The 14,968-nt window shown below is 41.1% G+C and overlaps 1 protein-coding gene across 10 annotated transcripts in view; it reads left to right on the top strand.

Annotated features, from left to right (window-relative positions):
- The window catches only part of SENP1 (SUMO specific peptidase 1), a 54,234-nt gene extending 39,713 nt beyond the window's left edge, over nucleotides 1-14,521 (top strand). For 8 of the 10 annotated variants that reach the window (XM_045463425.1, XM_045463422.1, XM_045463424.1 and 5 more), the window contains 5 exons: nucleotides 6,662-6,865; nucleotides 7,694-7,773; nucleotides 8,715-8,799; nucleotides 9,320-9,415; nucleotides 10,365-14,521. In XM_045463425.1, coding sequence (XP_045319381.1) covers nucleotides 6,662-6,865; nucleotides 7,694-7,773; nucleotides 8,715-8,799; nucleotides 9,320-9,415; nucleotides 10,365-10,427 — 528 coding nt within the window. In that variant the 3' untranslated portion in view covers nucleotides 10,428-14,521. The remainder of the gene's footprint in view (nucleotides 1-6,661; nucleotides 6,866-7,693; nucleotides 7,774-8,714; nucleotides 8,800-9,319; nucleotides 9,416-10,364) is intronic. The other 2 variants (XM_045463427.1, XM_045463421.1) reach the window with 1 other exon arrangement.
- The last annotated feature ends 447 nt before the right edge of the window (nucleotides 14,522-14,968 follow it).

Here is a 14,968-nt window from a genome sequence, read left to right as displayed (position 1 = left end):
GAAAGCAGAAATAAGACAATGTATTGTGGGATTTGGAATATAAGATATGACAGTCATAACACAAAAGAGGGGGGAAGTGAAAGTACATACTAGCATAAGATTTGTACACAGTATGTGAAGTGGTATAGTGTTATGTGAAGATAGATTGTCATAAGTTAAAGACCTATATTAAAAATCCTAGAGCAACCACTGAAAAACAAAAATAAAAAACAAAGAGGTATAGTTAATAAGCAAATAATGAAGATAAAATGGAATAAAAATACGCAATCCAATGGAAGCCAGGAAAAGAAGAAAAAAGATATGAAGAACAGACCCAGCAATATCAATAATCACATTAAATGTAAATGATCTAAGCCAGCACACCCAATAGAAATATAATGTGAGCCACATATGTAATTAAACATTTTTTTTAATGTTTATTTTTGAGAGAGAGAGAACGAGCAGGGGAGGGGCAGAGAGAGGGAAACACAGTTTGAAGCAGGCTTCAGGCTCTGAGCTGTCAGCACAGAGCCCGACACGGGGCTCAAACTCGTGAACCATGAGATCATGACCTGAGCTGAAGTCGGATGCTTAACCGACCACGCTATCTAGGTGCCCCTTAAATTTTCCAGTAGTCACATTGAAAAAAGTAAAAAGAAACAGGTAAAATTAATTTTAATAGTATATTTTACTTAACGTGATGTATGCAAAATGTGTCATTTTAGTGTATAGTAAATATTAAAATATTATTCAAGAGATATTTTTACCTCCCCTTTAAAATTTGTACATGGGGGGCCTGGGTGGCTCTGTCATTTGAACGTCAGACTCTCGATTTCAGCTCAGGTCATGATTCCAGGATTGTGGGATCGAGCCCCACACCCAGCTCCGCTCTGAGTGTGGAGCATCCTTAAGATTGTCTCTCTCTCCATCTGTCCTTCTCCCCTGCTTGCATGCAAGTGTGCTGTCTCTGTTAAAAAAAAAAAAAAAAAAAAGCAGAACTGTCACAAGAAAGAAACCCATTTTGTTTTATTATTTATTTCAAATCCCTGTTTTTGCTTTTTTTAAATTTTTTTTTAGTAATCTCTACACGTAACATGGGGCTCAACTCACAACCCTGAGATCAAGAGTTGTGTGCTCTTCCCACTGAGCCAACCAGGTGCCCCAAGAAACCCATTTTAAATGTGAAGACACAGACAGTTAAAAGTAAAAGGATGCAAATACTAGTCAAGAGAAAGATGAAATATAACTGTATTAATATCATATCAAGTAGAATTCAGAGCAAGGAATATTACCAGTGACAGACATTTCAAAAGGAGTAGGTTCTTCAAGAGTACTTAACCTAGATATGTATACACCTAGTAACAGAACTTCAAAATATGTGAAACAAAACTGATAGAACTGAAAGGAGAAATAGATAAATCTTTAATTACTGTTGGAGACTTTCGCATCTCTCTCAACAATCAATAGAAGAAGTAGAAAATCATTAAGGATATAAAAAGCCAGAGTAGGGGCACCTGGGTAGCTGCTCAGTCAGTTGAGCATCCGACTCTTGGCTTCAGCTCAGGTCATGATCTCGCAGCTTCATGGATGCAAGCCCCACATTGGACTCTGTGCTAACAGCACAGAGCCTGCTTGGAATTCTCTCTCCCTTTCTCTCTGCCCCTCCTCCACTCAGGCTGTGTCTGTCTCTCTCAAAATAAATAAATAAACTTAAAAAACAAAAAAAAGCCAGAGTAGGTACCCCAATGCTTGTGGGCAGGAAACACTTCCTTCTCTACACAGCACTAAATATGCCCTATTCCATGTGGAGAGACAGGATGATGCTCTCCGGTCTCTTTATTTTCCCTCCAGGACCCTGTTCTTCCTATCATCCCTTACTATTAATTTACATGGATGAATTAGGAAAAGAGCAAGCAGACATGTCTTTCCTTATTAATTATTGTCAATTATTTCCAAAGTGCAAAATCATTAGACTGTTGGAATTTTGTATTTCTGACTTCTTTCCAGCTAGGGAAACACCATAAGGAAAGGACTCATAGCATTTATGGGGAGTGAGGGAGTACAGGTGAATTAAGGTAGAATCTATGTAGCAGACTGACTACACTGATGACAAACCTAACTAGCCAGGCAGACTAATTACCTATTTTGTAAGTCTCATCTCTGAAAGGAAAGAAATGTCTTTCAGCTATCCTGTATCACAATAGCCTTGTGTATAGAGAAGTTAGTCTTACTTGATTGATAGTAGGGAAGTAAGAAGTAAGACTTAATAAGTGATATACTGAGATCGTCTGACTTTTATTGCAGAATCAGCATCTGAAATCAGAGCACATAACTCTGCCTAGCATTCTGACTTTTGTAACAAAAGTGGAAATGGAGAATTAGTAGTGATCGCAGCTTCCTGGTTGTTTCCAAGAAGCCGTTAAATTTAAGTGATGCTCAGTAAAGAGAGCAAAACATTTAATGTAAAACATTAAGCCCAACTAGATAAGCCTAGCACAGGGAATAGGTTTTCCTTAGGGAATAAAAAGTGATTCCATAAGAAGGGGAAAGAAACTAGGCAAAATGAGATAAATTAGTTAGGTGAATATGATGTGTCTACCATATGCTCTGTACTCTTACATGTAGAATAGTGATCAGATTGGAAATTTCAGTGTTTCTAACATGACTTACTGGTAGGTTCCACATCATTATAGTTATCTCTTAAAGGTGTTTCTTAATAGAACTAGTCCTTTTGGGGCGCCTGGGTGGCGCAGTCGGTTAAGCGTCCGACTTCAGCCAGGTCACGATCTCGCGGTCCGTGAGTTTGAGCCCCGCATCAGGCTCTGGGCTGATGGCTCAGAGCCTGGAGCCTGCTTCCGATTCTGTGTCTCCCTCTCTCTCTGCCCCTCCCCCGTTCATGCTCTGTCTCTCTCTGTCCCAAAAATAAATAAACGTTGAAAAAAAAAATTAAAAAAAAAAAATAGAACTAGTCCTTTTGATAAACCAGGGATTTATGCAGGGTCATAGGGAGAATAGTAATTGCAATTATCACAACTCCATAAAAATAGATGTTGTCTGTCTTTGTCTAAAACTTTGGCAGTAATTCTAATAAATAATTTGTTACTTGAATTTGCATGTGAGAAAAATCCTGGGTATGTGTTCACAGTGAGGGATGCAATACACAGAGCTTACCTGAAGTCTGCCTTCTGTATTAATTAGGTTAGATCTTAGGGGCAAATGACCTGACTCATAAGTGCAGCTGCTTGTCTTATCTTTGTGGTTTGTGGTTGACAAGGATTGCTTTAATTTAACCATCAGAATAGGGAGGTCAAGTTGAAAATGTAGAGAAGTAAAACAGGGAAAATGGCTCCCCCCAAACTTGCCTTGGTCTCTGCTTAGGAGCACTGCTAAGCCCAGGACTTTCAGAACATTTTCTAAGCCAGTTAGAAAGGTTTAATGTGTAGAATTGGGAAGCGTTAAAAGTTAAGATAGTATTGTTATTGAGATGTTTTACTTCTAAATGGATGAGAAAACAATAGTTTAGCTGGTTTACTGGGTGAGAAGGAAGATACAAATAGCAGTGGTCATTTATGTCATTGTGGTAACATACAGGAAAAATATTGAGTCCTTAGTTTGAAAACATTGTAGGCTTCTTTTTTTAAAAGAGAAGCTTTTCCAGCTTCAGCCTGGCAGCTCTTCAAATAAAATCACAAAGGAACAAGACACTATAAACAACAGTCCCACCCCTCAAAAAGCACTGCATAGACAAGCAGGCGCTCATGGCCAAGGCTGTGAAGGCAGGAGGAGGGGCAGCCCCTTAGTCACTGGAGCCGCAGCGGGCATACAGACAAGTGTGGGCCCCAAAAAGAGTGACAAGTGGACCAACACTGGCAGTTGTCCCCACATACTGGTATATTGGCAAGACAAACACAGCACAGGGCTGATTTACTACTTTTAGCCCTCTTATTTCAAGGGGAATTCAAGATCTTCTGGCACTAAGAGAGTCTTGTGTGCAAAAAAGCTCTCACTATAGGAGGGGAGAGACCCTTGTCTTCACAAAACACAAGCAAATGCTCTATCACTGCTTCTCTTTCATCTTAAACACTGTGATCCCTTCTCTCATTTCTTTTTCCTTCATCTTCAGCCCTCCTCTGTGAGATGACACGTAGGATTCTTTTTGTTCTCTAACTCCTAGCTTGTTTTTTTTGGTATGATTGTGTCTTGGCTGACCTATGGCAATTTTCCTCATTTGGACAGAGTAATAGCTGAAAAACTGAGGAAACTTGGATCTTCGTTCTGCCTCAGATGTCGGATTATACATCCTCAGTTAATGGGAAGGAGCATTGAGGCCACCAAGCTCCCTCCTACTGGGATACAGGGGAAGTGAAAAAGAGCCCAGATCACTCCTTAGAGCTAATTAACAAGCTGACTTTGGAGGAGGTCCTTTCCCTCACAGTGGACAGACCTTGGTTGGAGGCAGAACTGAAGCGATGGAAGAGGGATTCTCAAAGGAATTAGACAATGTGGTATCCTGATCATTAGGTCTCTTTTCTTCTTAAGTTGGGTTGGTCTTCAGCTTTATAGTCCATGCTTTTACAATTAAAACATAAAAATAAAAAACCTAACAATCCAGGCTGTGTAAGTCTAATTTCATTGGTTTCTAGAACTCCTTCCTCCTAGGAAAATCATGGGTAGCATGATACTCATTTATGTCATCCTTTTTTACTTCAGGGTAATGATCCCAAAGGTGATGCTCCTCTGATAGACACCTAAGGGAGATACCTCTTCATGGCTTTCATGTGCTTGGGCCTCCTTGTCTCTGCCTGATTCTTTCCATCTCCTGCTCGAGTCCTTATTGCCTTTTAGAGTACATGACTTGTCTGCGCCATGGAAAATTTGGCTTACAGTGAATGGCAGTCATCTGCCTATTCATTTCACCCCTTGGATTGAAGGGTTTAGCCTCGTAACATGGCTAATGCTGTGGGATGAGTAGAATACCAGAGGAATCAATCCTTTCTTGCTGATTTTTTTCTCACTAGAGAATGTAGTTTATAGCCTAGAAATCTGTGCCTGTTGGACAAGTCTTCCTGCATTCCTGGCTGCCTTTCACAGGCCTAGAATCATCGTTAGCACCATTATCCTTGGGGGCAGAATTAGATTGAAAGCCTCCATTTGAGAAATCTGTGATCCTAATTATGTTTTGATTCATTATCATTATTTAAAATAACTGAGCTCCTGTTATCTATTGGGCATCACACTAGGCAGAGGATTAGCCACAACCCAAGTCCTCTGGACCTGTTGGGCCTGTTGCTCAGACTTCAGAGATGCAGGCAGAACAGTGTCTGTCTTCAGTCCTAGTCTTCCCTCCCACCCCCACCCTCAGAGCTCTGCTTCAAGGCGAATGTGGTTTCCCTGCAACTGCCTAGGCGTCCTCTTCTATAGGCCCTTTCTCTAGTCTAGACCATGTTTTGGTGTGTTCCTGGCAGTGTTCCCTGCTGCCTACCCAGTATGTAGTTGCCTACTGTTGGGCAGTAGCTCACTGCTCTGGCATCCTAGTGTGTAAATATTTGTCAAAGGACAGGGGCGTTTTCCCATTCCCCAAAAAGCATTCTGAAAAATGTGCCTGTTTTCTTAGTCATATTTCCAAGCTGTGGATCAGTTAGCCCATTCATTCCTTGCAGTTGACAGACACTGGCCTGGCCTTAGCTGGCCACATAAAGTCATTATGCAGTAACTTCCGGCACGGTAACTTTCAGGCTTGAGTACCATGGTGTCTTGGACCTACAGGAACCATAGTGGACACGGTCAATATTAGAGAATACGTTGTTTCATTAACAGAAAGTATCATGTATCTTCCATAACGTGAATTAAATTTCTTTCGCTCATACTTGATACTGGAGGCATAAATAGAGTCAACAAAAATGAGAAAGCTAACTATATAAATTCTGGAGGAGAACTTTACTCTTCATGTTTGTGACTGGGCTTTCAGGTATCATGTAATGTAGGTTTTTATACAACATCCGTGTCTGCCTCTGTAAAGGTACAGTGCTGAGCTGGCAGTTTAGAGGTGTTTTTCCCAGTGCAGTTGATGGTTTATCCTGTCACTCAATTCTACTTGAGACCAAAGCAGTTTGCCTCTGCAAGATGGCTTATTAGGCTGAAAAGGCAGTCTTTAGCCATGGAACAGTTTTCTGTCTGTGCAAAATCACGTGACCCACATGTAAGGATTGAACTGTTGGTCTTAGCTATTATACTAGACTGTGAGCTCAGGATTTCTTTAAATTGTTCACCCAGCCTCAGTAGATTAAAGTAACTACTAATGTGTCTTATCAAAATGTTTGGCTCCTTCCTTTCCTTTTCTCTTAAGTCTCGCCTTCTAGCACCCCTTCCTCCTCACTCTTGTTTTTTGACCTAATCCTCAGTCTTCTACGGATCTGACCAGCATGCTCTCATATGGATCCTACAACCCATAATATATGTGTGTGTGTGTGTGTGTGTTCACTTTTTCTGTTTTCACTGTTTACCAGTACCTCAACCCTCCAGAATTTGATCTAGGGGCATGAGGCTGTTGGGTGTTGAAGTCTTAATTGATTAGGAAACAATAATATATGCTGTGCAATACAGCAACTGCTTTTCCTTCATAAAATACAACTGTTTTGAAAGGACTGAATATCTATTTTAATACATAAATTTCTTCCCATAGATCATCAATTTCTACATGAATATGTTGATGGAGCGAAGTAAAGAGAAGGGATTACCAAGTGTGCATGCATTTAATACCTTTTTTTTCACTAAGTTAAAAACGGCTGGTTATCAGGCAGTGAAACGTTGGACAAAGAAAGTGGATGTGTTTTCTGTTGACATTCTTTTGGTGCCCATTCACCTGGGAGTGCACTGGTGTCTTGCTGTGAGTACCTCTCCTTTAATCAAATTTAAAAGAAATCTACATAATTATAGAATATACAGAGTAGTGAGGAGTAATTCTACATTTTCACTGGATGATTGTGAGAAAGAATAGTATTTAGTTGGCTGAAAATTGGATAGATCAATGAACTTCCTGTCAAGAGTGGGAGATACTTAGACTTTGAAGAAAGTTGTGGAATTTCCTTTTCTGGAAATATTTAGAAGGGAGTTGTAAGTCTATAAACAGCCTCAAGGCAAGGCATGGGGAGAAAAAGTGACTTTTTATGATGCTGCCAACTCAGATTCTGTGACTATTGTTTTCTGCCTAATCATGATTTGCATACTTGGTAATTTAATACTTTTTATGACCCTGAGAACATGAATACATTAGCTTAATATATTAACAAAAATATAAAAGTTATTTCACAATCTGATTTGAATTACATTTTAAAAGCATAAAGCCAAAGAGAAATTCTGTACATAAAGAACAAAACCCCAAATCTTTTACCATCTTTCTGACACTGTGTGGAAATAATTTTATTCATGTTACAGTCTCTGAAGAGCATGTGTGTCTTCACTGTTGTCTACATTGCAGATGAAGAACCTACATACGAGAAAAAGATTTCAGGGCCACTAATGAGGTCACCATAGTTCCATGTAAATAATCCCCTTCTTCTTTCCTCACAGCTTAAGCATGGTATAATGCAGAGTATCAGTTAAACTTGTTGTGATTTCACAAGAAATCTGGCAAAAGGCTCTAAATTCCAGGGAAGGGAAAAGCTGAGAAACTACTTTTCTTCATTTTATAAACATGCAGATTTTTTATTCCCAGGTTGTGGACTTTCGAAAGAAGAATATTACCTATTACGACTCTATGGGTGGGATAAACAATGAAGCCTGCAAGATCCTCCTGTAAGTAGGGAGTTGAGGACAAAAGAGTTTGGTGTCAGGGCATATGTTGTGTTTTTCCAGCTGTTGAACTCAGTTCTTTTGTTACCGTCAATAGAGTGATTAATAAAGAAAATTTTCATATTAAGAATGGATATTTTATGTCTGAGTAAGTCAAGTTTAATAGTAATATATTGATACCCAAAATATATGGGACAACTATGGTCCCAGTGCACTAAAAATAATGAGTGAGTCAATATGTATATACAGATAATAGAAACTACTTAGAAATCATCTAATCCACCCTCCTAATTTTTCAGATGAAGAAATCAAGACCCACAGAGGTGACTTTGATATGCTCAGGTCCTACTAGTTAGTGGCTCAACTGGGAACCAGAATGCAAATCTCTTTATACCCTTTATCTGTTTCTCTTTCCAAAATGCCTCTTCCTCACTGTACCACTGTACCACTCTGGTGGCCAGGAGGAGGTAGGTTCCAGAATGGTGAACAGTTTGCACTTAAGAAGAGTGCTGTATATGAGGTATGCACTCATCAAGTTGTGATTTGGATTGAATTTTCACACAGGAGAGTCAAAACTAAAAATAGTGAATAAATGTCTTGATATTGCTAGAGAAACCTTCTTCCACGAGACTGAGTTCTAAAGGACCATATAAGCCAGGGAAAAGAATCAAAACTCATTCCTCAGGATGAGTAGCAGGTAGCAGGAACCTGGGTGTCAGAGGCAGAGGTCATGTTTCTCTTGGGTTGCCAGGGTGGGCATGAATTATGGGGAGTTGCAGGGGAAGTTTAGGAGTCCAGAGATTCCCTGCCCAGCATTGCATTATATACTGTTTTCCCCAGAAGTGCAAACAAAATCCTTCTTAAGGATTGTTAGCCCCATTCTTAAGGTGGCAGCTGTCCTCAGTGTTCCCACAGCTCATCTCATTCTCTCCCAATGCCTTTAGCCAATACCTAAAGCAAGAAAGCATTGACAAGAAAAGGAAAGAGTTTGACACCAATGGCTGGCAGCTCTTCAGCAAGAAAAGCCAGGTACATTTCATCTTGATAAAGTAGAAATCCTGGGAAGGAAAGGGTTTTACTGCTTGATTCCCAGGGACCTTCTATCTTAGTGTCTATCCTGACTTCAGCTTGGGTGTTTGGTTCCTCAGGGAAGATAGAGTAAGTTCTGTGGGAAAACTGGTAATGTGTTTCTCATGCAGAACTAGGTTTTCTAAATGCCCAGCTATTTTGCTGAGCTTTTCACTCCTGTGGGAAATGTTTGCTGATTGGCCGTTGTGGGAGGGACTAGTCTTTACATCCTTGGGTGTCATGGAAGTCTAAGAGAGTCTCCTGTGTTATTAATATGAAGATTAATATTAATATGAAGACCTGACTGAGATGCTATATTTTTTTCCTCTGAGCTTCTGTTGTTCTGGGTGGTGGACTTAAGGGTCATCTCTTCAAAATTCAGGGAAACCTATAACATGTATATTCTTTGGTTCTTATTTATAATCTAATTAGAAGGAAAGAAGCTTGGAACAATGTTACCTTTTTGTTTTTGATCTTTCAGGAAATTCCACAGCAGATGAATGGAAGTGATTGTGGCATGTTTGCCTGCAAATATGCTGACTGCATTACCAAAGACAGACCAATCAACTTCACACAGGTGAGCTGAGCCTTCAGGAAGGAGCCCTGTGACCACCCTGTCTCCAGGCTGCCCGATAGATGTATTTTCATCCACTTGCTCTGCTTATGGCCATGACTCTGTCTGTGGCTCATAACACTGGTGGTTACTGCCTGTACCACATCACAAGAAAAAGGATAGTGATAGGCTACATCCTGGGTTATCTTACATCACGTATTGTAGTCAAGGAATCCTGGTCATTAGCAGATTCTTCTTCTCTGTCTCTCTCCCCCACCTACCTCAATTCCTATAGGAAACAGTGAACTGGGACCAGAGCACGTTTTCTTCATTTTCTCTTTATTTAGTTAGCAGTCAGGTTTTGGAATAGGCCACACCTTGAACTCCTAGTGTATTTGTCATGTTGCTTTCCTCCTCTCTGCCCCTCACCTGATACAGCTGATCATTCTTCTCTTAGTTTGTGATTATTTCTGTCCACGTGGTCCTTCAGAGACCAGAGTGGATTGAGACTAGAGATTATGGTTTATTCTATGTCCTTCACTTCACATTAATGGGTTTACCAGACTTTTCCACCATAGCCCTTGAGTGGAGCTGATCCTTGCAGTTCCTATAACTCTGCCCCTAAAAAGTGAATTTTTGATTTTTGGGCCTTAGACTCCTGCCTTCTTCAGGGTTCAACATAGAGGACTTGATAGACACCATTCTCAAAATTCTTAGAGAAGTTCAGGTATAGCCTGGGGACTTCTAGCAATGCCCAATACAATTTGTAAGGCCACAACAATGGAAAAGAGCAATAGAGATAGCAGTAGAAAACAATAGAAGAAAATTACATGTAATCAAGAATTGAGCAATTTGAAAGACCAGAAATGCAACTGAGGCTCTTTTAGTTGTAAATCTTGAGAAGGAAAGAAAGGAGTATTGGGTCTGGGTAAAAACAATGAAAAAAATTAAGTGTATCTCTGTGTCCCTACAGCAACACATGCCATACTTCCGGAAGCGGATGGTCTGGGAGATTCTCCACCGAAAGCTCTTGTGAAGACTGTCTCAGTTAGCCGACATTGACCTTGCGGGGGACCAGCTCTTTGTTGTCTATAGCCAGAGACCTTGGAGACAGCTGCTCCCAACCCTCTGTTCTTGTAAAGCCCTTGATCCTGGACCAGGCCCTGGCGAGATGCATTCACAAGCACATCTGCCTTTCCTTTTGTATCTCAGATACTATTTTTGCAAAGAAACTTTGGTGCTGTGAAAGGGGTGAGGGACATCCCTAAGCTGAAGAGAGAGACTGCTTTTCACTTCTTCAGTTCTGCCATCTTGTTTTCAAAGGGCTCCAGCCTCACTCAGTCCCTAATTTGGGGGCCGAGAGAAGCTTGGACAGATTCTTGGTTTCATATAAACTCTTGTTAGGCCTTACTAAGAGGTAGGAAAGGGCATGGGCAAAAAGGTAGGGATGAAAACCACCAGCATATACACGCACACATACATACACACAGGATTTTCAAGATGTGTTGTCAGGAAAGTGACTGTAAACTGGACTTTGGGTCACATGCATAAGTCCCTCCTCCAGGATTTTCCCTATTTATATGCCTCTTTGTGAAATCCGTCTGCTTCTGTACAAGGCTATTTTATCATCTGTAGCTTCCTCCCATCCTGAGGCACAGCACATGAGCCCTGGGTGGACCCCAAAGTCCCAGGCAGTCCTTTCCTTAAAGCAGGGGTTTGCATGTGCTCACAACACATGATATGGGGAAGACCCACCCAGGGAGCGGTTTAGTGGAGCAACAAAGGCACCACTTTTACTGCCGCCTACTTCTGACCAAGAAGAAGGACCTCAGTCTTTAGCATAAAATTCCAGCATTGGATGAATGCAGGTCTAGTTTGGTCTGTGGCTAGTTAGTTTAAATATGTTTCTAACCACAGAGAATTTTATATATATATATATATATATATATATATATATATATATATATATATATATTTCACAGGGATACGTGTTTTTTTAAAAGGCTGAATGTGTTCACCACTTTAGCCTGTAGATTTATTTCCATTTTCCAAATTTAGCTCTAGCACGCACAGATCCCAGCCCCTATGTGTAGGGTGTTTGTGGACTTCCTAACAATATTTTGAGGCCTGAATGAACTTTGGCTTAGGGGTAGAGGTTACAGAGGGAGGCAAGATTTTCAACTGGAAAACGGGTGGAATTTGGACTGATCGACTTGAGACTAAAAAAACCGCTATTCCTTTTGTTCTTTCTAGCATCTCCCCCACCCACCGAGCGCTCCTCAGGCTAGATAGTGAAACGATCCAATGCCAGTGTCATTTTGTACTTCAGTTCCAAAATAGGAACGTTTTATACTTTTTTCTGTATTGTAATAGGTAGTTTTGTATGAAATATTTTCTCTTCTTCCCTTGTACCCCATCCTTTCCAACATTGTGCTTTCTCTCTGGGCTTATTTGAAAATTTTACTCTGTTTTATACCAAGCTTGTTTAGTACATTTTTCTATGTTTTACCACAGGTTACAATTTGAAAAGAAAACTATTTTTTTTAAATATTCCATTGTTAACTGAATGTTACTGTTTCCACTCCAGCAACTAGATGTCCTACCTTTTTCATAACTGCCTGCCTTTTTGGGGAAGACCACCTTTCCTTTCTTTCCTTCTTTCCTTTCTTTCTTTCTTTCTTTCTTTCTTTCTTTCTTTCTTTCTTTCTTTCTTGTGTTTTTCTATAGGAAATAAATAGCTTTCTATTTATGAGTTGCTGAGACCTTTCACATTCTCTGTTAGAAAGCTATGGCATGCAGGCTCATTGTAGGACTCCTGTACATGGATTCTTGGTACTTAATGTGTTTCAGTGGCAACTTGAAAGGTGGCAATATGGTATAGATTCTAATTATGAATCAGAAGACCTGAGTTTTTTCAGGTGCTCTTGCTACTGTCTGGGGGACTCAGAACAAGATAGTTCTCTGTATTTATTGTTTGTCCATTTAGATAACATCTGTCTTACCTTCCTCACAGACTTTTTGTACAGACCAAAGCAACAAATATTTATTGCCATGTATAACAGAAAATGAAACATGCAACAAAAGCACTTTGAAAAATATATAAGGAATTGTTGAGCCTGTGTGAACGTGGACCCCCTTTCTGGTCAATACATTTTTGTACAAGGGGAAGTTAGTGATCCTGAGACCACCCTACATGGGTGGACCAAGCTGAGACATAGGTTGTGGCCCAGGGTGGCTCAATGGGAACCACCCATTTGACTATATTTGGGTCTATATTTGACTTCTGTAGTGGGCTATTTTTCCAGAGAGCTAGCCGCAAGATCAGGACTAGCATCTGGAAACTTAATTTCTCCTTTATTTAAGGGTGGGCTTTGATGACCAGGGAGGGGAAAAAAAGAGGTTCTTGCATTACATGGCTAAGGGCATGCTACCAATATCTTATTTAAATTGCTTTAAACTAAAGCCTATTGCTTTCCTTTTCTCCTATCTTCCATTCTTCTCTGTGCTCAGTGCTCGTAATGACCTACCTCCCCTTAAAAAGGAACACTCGAGAGATGATGAACTCTATCTAGATATAGAGCCTTCAACAGAAACCACAGTCCCAACAATCACTCCTGGACCCTGTACAGAGAAAATCAGAACATTTGAGAATACATGGCCCAAGGCATGGAGGTTAGTTCTGTCCCATTTTTTTGCCTGGGACCCATCGTTGCTCCTGGGAGTCCTGTTTGGGGTTGAATGTAAGAGTTCTTTTCCCTCTTCCTCTCCATCATGGAGACTGTGTATAAATGTGTAAATTGACTTCTCTATATATGAGATGCTTCATACATGTGTGTGGTATCAAATTTTATTTAGCCCCTCTAATTGTGTAATTGTGCCAGCATCTTCTACCCACTGTCCCTAGCAATGTTAGCCCCAAGTTTTAGTGTCCTGGGGCAGACACAGGTAGCCTGAAAAAGTACTGCCAGCAACCCCATCCCATAGTCTGTCCATCACCACCTGGTTTCACATGGCTTATAAAAGGCCTAGAGGAGAAGGAGAGGGCTCACTTAAGAGCACCAGTGTTTTTAATGTTTCGGCTTCTGGTCATTCTCCCTTGCCATCCCTCCAGCTCTCAAATATGTCTTCAGAGTAAGAGAGACAGATAACTGACACTTAGACTTTGTCTTCTCCCTTGCTCCACCTGGACGGGCCAGGGCAAGGTAGAATATAGAGTCTCAGGCCCTGTTGGTGATTCAAACAGGCTACATGCTGAGCCCCTGGAGAAGTTGCCATGTTTCCCTGCCCAGGAGGAACCTGCCCATAGCTTCAAATTCATCCTGAAATTTTGGAGGGGACAAATAAGGCTGAGCCAGCATCTTTCCTTATAGCCCAGGGCCTATTTCACCTGTGCTGAGTCCTAACACTAGCTATCTATTAAAGAACCCATCTAGTAAGACTACCATTCCCAGCTTTGGAGATGAGGAGAGACCTAAGGGTATGTGGGGTCATGCTGGTCATCCACTCATGAATCCCCTGTAGAATATAAAAGAGAAACTAGACGACTTTGAACCAGAAAATAAGCCTTAAGATAATGTTAGTGCAGGCTGCCTCTTTGGTCTGTTGGGGATAGGGTAGGGATAATTCCAATTATGAGTGGTTGGACCAAATATCTAGAGTCTTGTCAAAGTCTAAGATTCTGAAACATTGAGGGCCATAATCCTGCTTGGAATAGAATTCAGTCAAAGTAAAGATTCAAAGTTTAAGGCCAGTATGAATATGGCTTCGTCATAATAATAAGGCCCAGGTCAGAGTCTCATCCTAATGCAACAGATCATAGCTGTTGCCTTTTCTCCATTCTCAGCTGACAAGTAGCCATCAACTGCTTGACTCCTGGAGAATGTCCTTCCCCCTCTGCAGAACCGGAGTGTCCAGAAGGGAAAGTTTGAGAAAGAGAGGTACATGGAGCCCAGGGTCTTCAATCCGCTGGACACCCTTCATTCAGTTTACTCCTGTGTTCCTTTCACAAGTACCTGTAGAGCACACACAGACCCAAATCCCCATCTGCCTGAAGCCTTCCCTGATTGCATTATCTTAAAATCTCTTACTAGACTGCTGCAGCCCTTATAATCAGAAAATGATATAATTCCACATGGTATTTGTATTGTATTCTTTAAAAAAAAAATTTCTTTTAATGTTTATTTTTGGTTGAGAGGAAGAGCATGCATGAGCGGGGGAGGGACAGAGAGAGAGGGAGACACAGGATCCGAAGCAGGCTCTAGGCTCTGAGCTGTCAGCACAGAGCCCGATGTGGGGTTCAAACTCACGGACTGCGAGATCATGACCTGAGCTGAAGTCGGACACTGAGCCGTCTGAGCCACCCAGGCTCAGGCACCCCTGTAGTATGTCTTTTACATCAGGAATGGTCTGAGACCCATTGCCACAGAGGGCAGGTGAGTGATTTGGTGCCTTTTCTTCAAGCCAGGAGTGTGAGCTGCTTCTCTGGCTGGCCAGGGAGGAATGGGGGTAATTGCATTAAACACTGACTCAGAAAGACAGCATTTTGAGGATCAGAGAACGAGGGCTGCCTATGGCAGC

This window comes from Leopardus geoffroyi, chromosome B4, assembly GCF_018350155.1.
Source record: "Leopardus geoffroyi isolate Oge1 chromosome B4, O.geoffroyi_Oge1_pat1.0, whole genome shotgun sequence".
NCBI classification, from domain to species: domain Eukaryota; kingdom Metazoa; phylum Chordata; class Mammalia; order Carnivora; family Felidae; genus Leopardus; species Leopardus geoffroyi.
The sequence above is the reverse complement of the archived record's forward strand: the minus strand, read 5'-3'. Positions and strand labels throughout refer to the sequence as shown.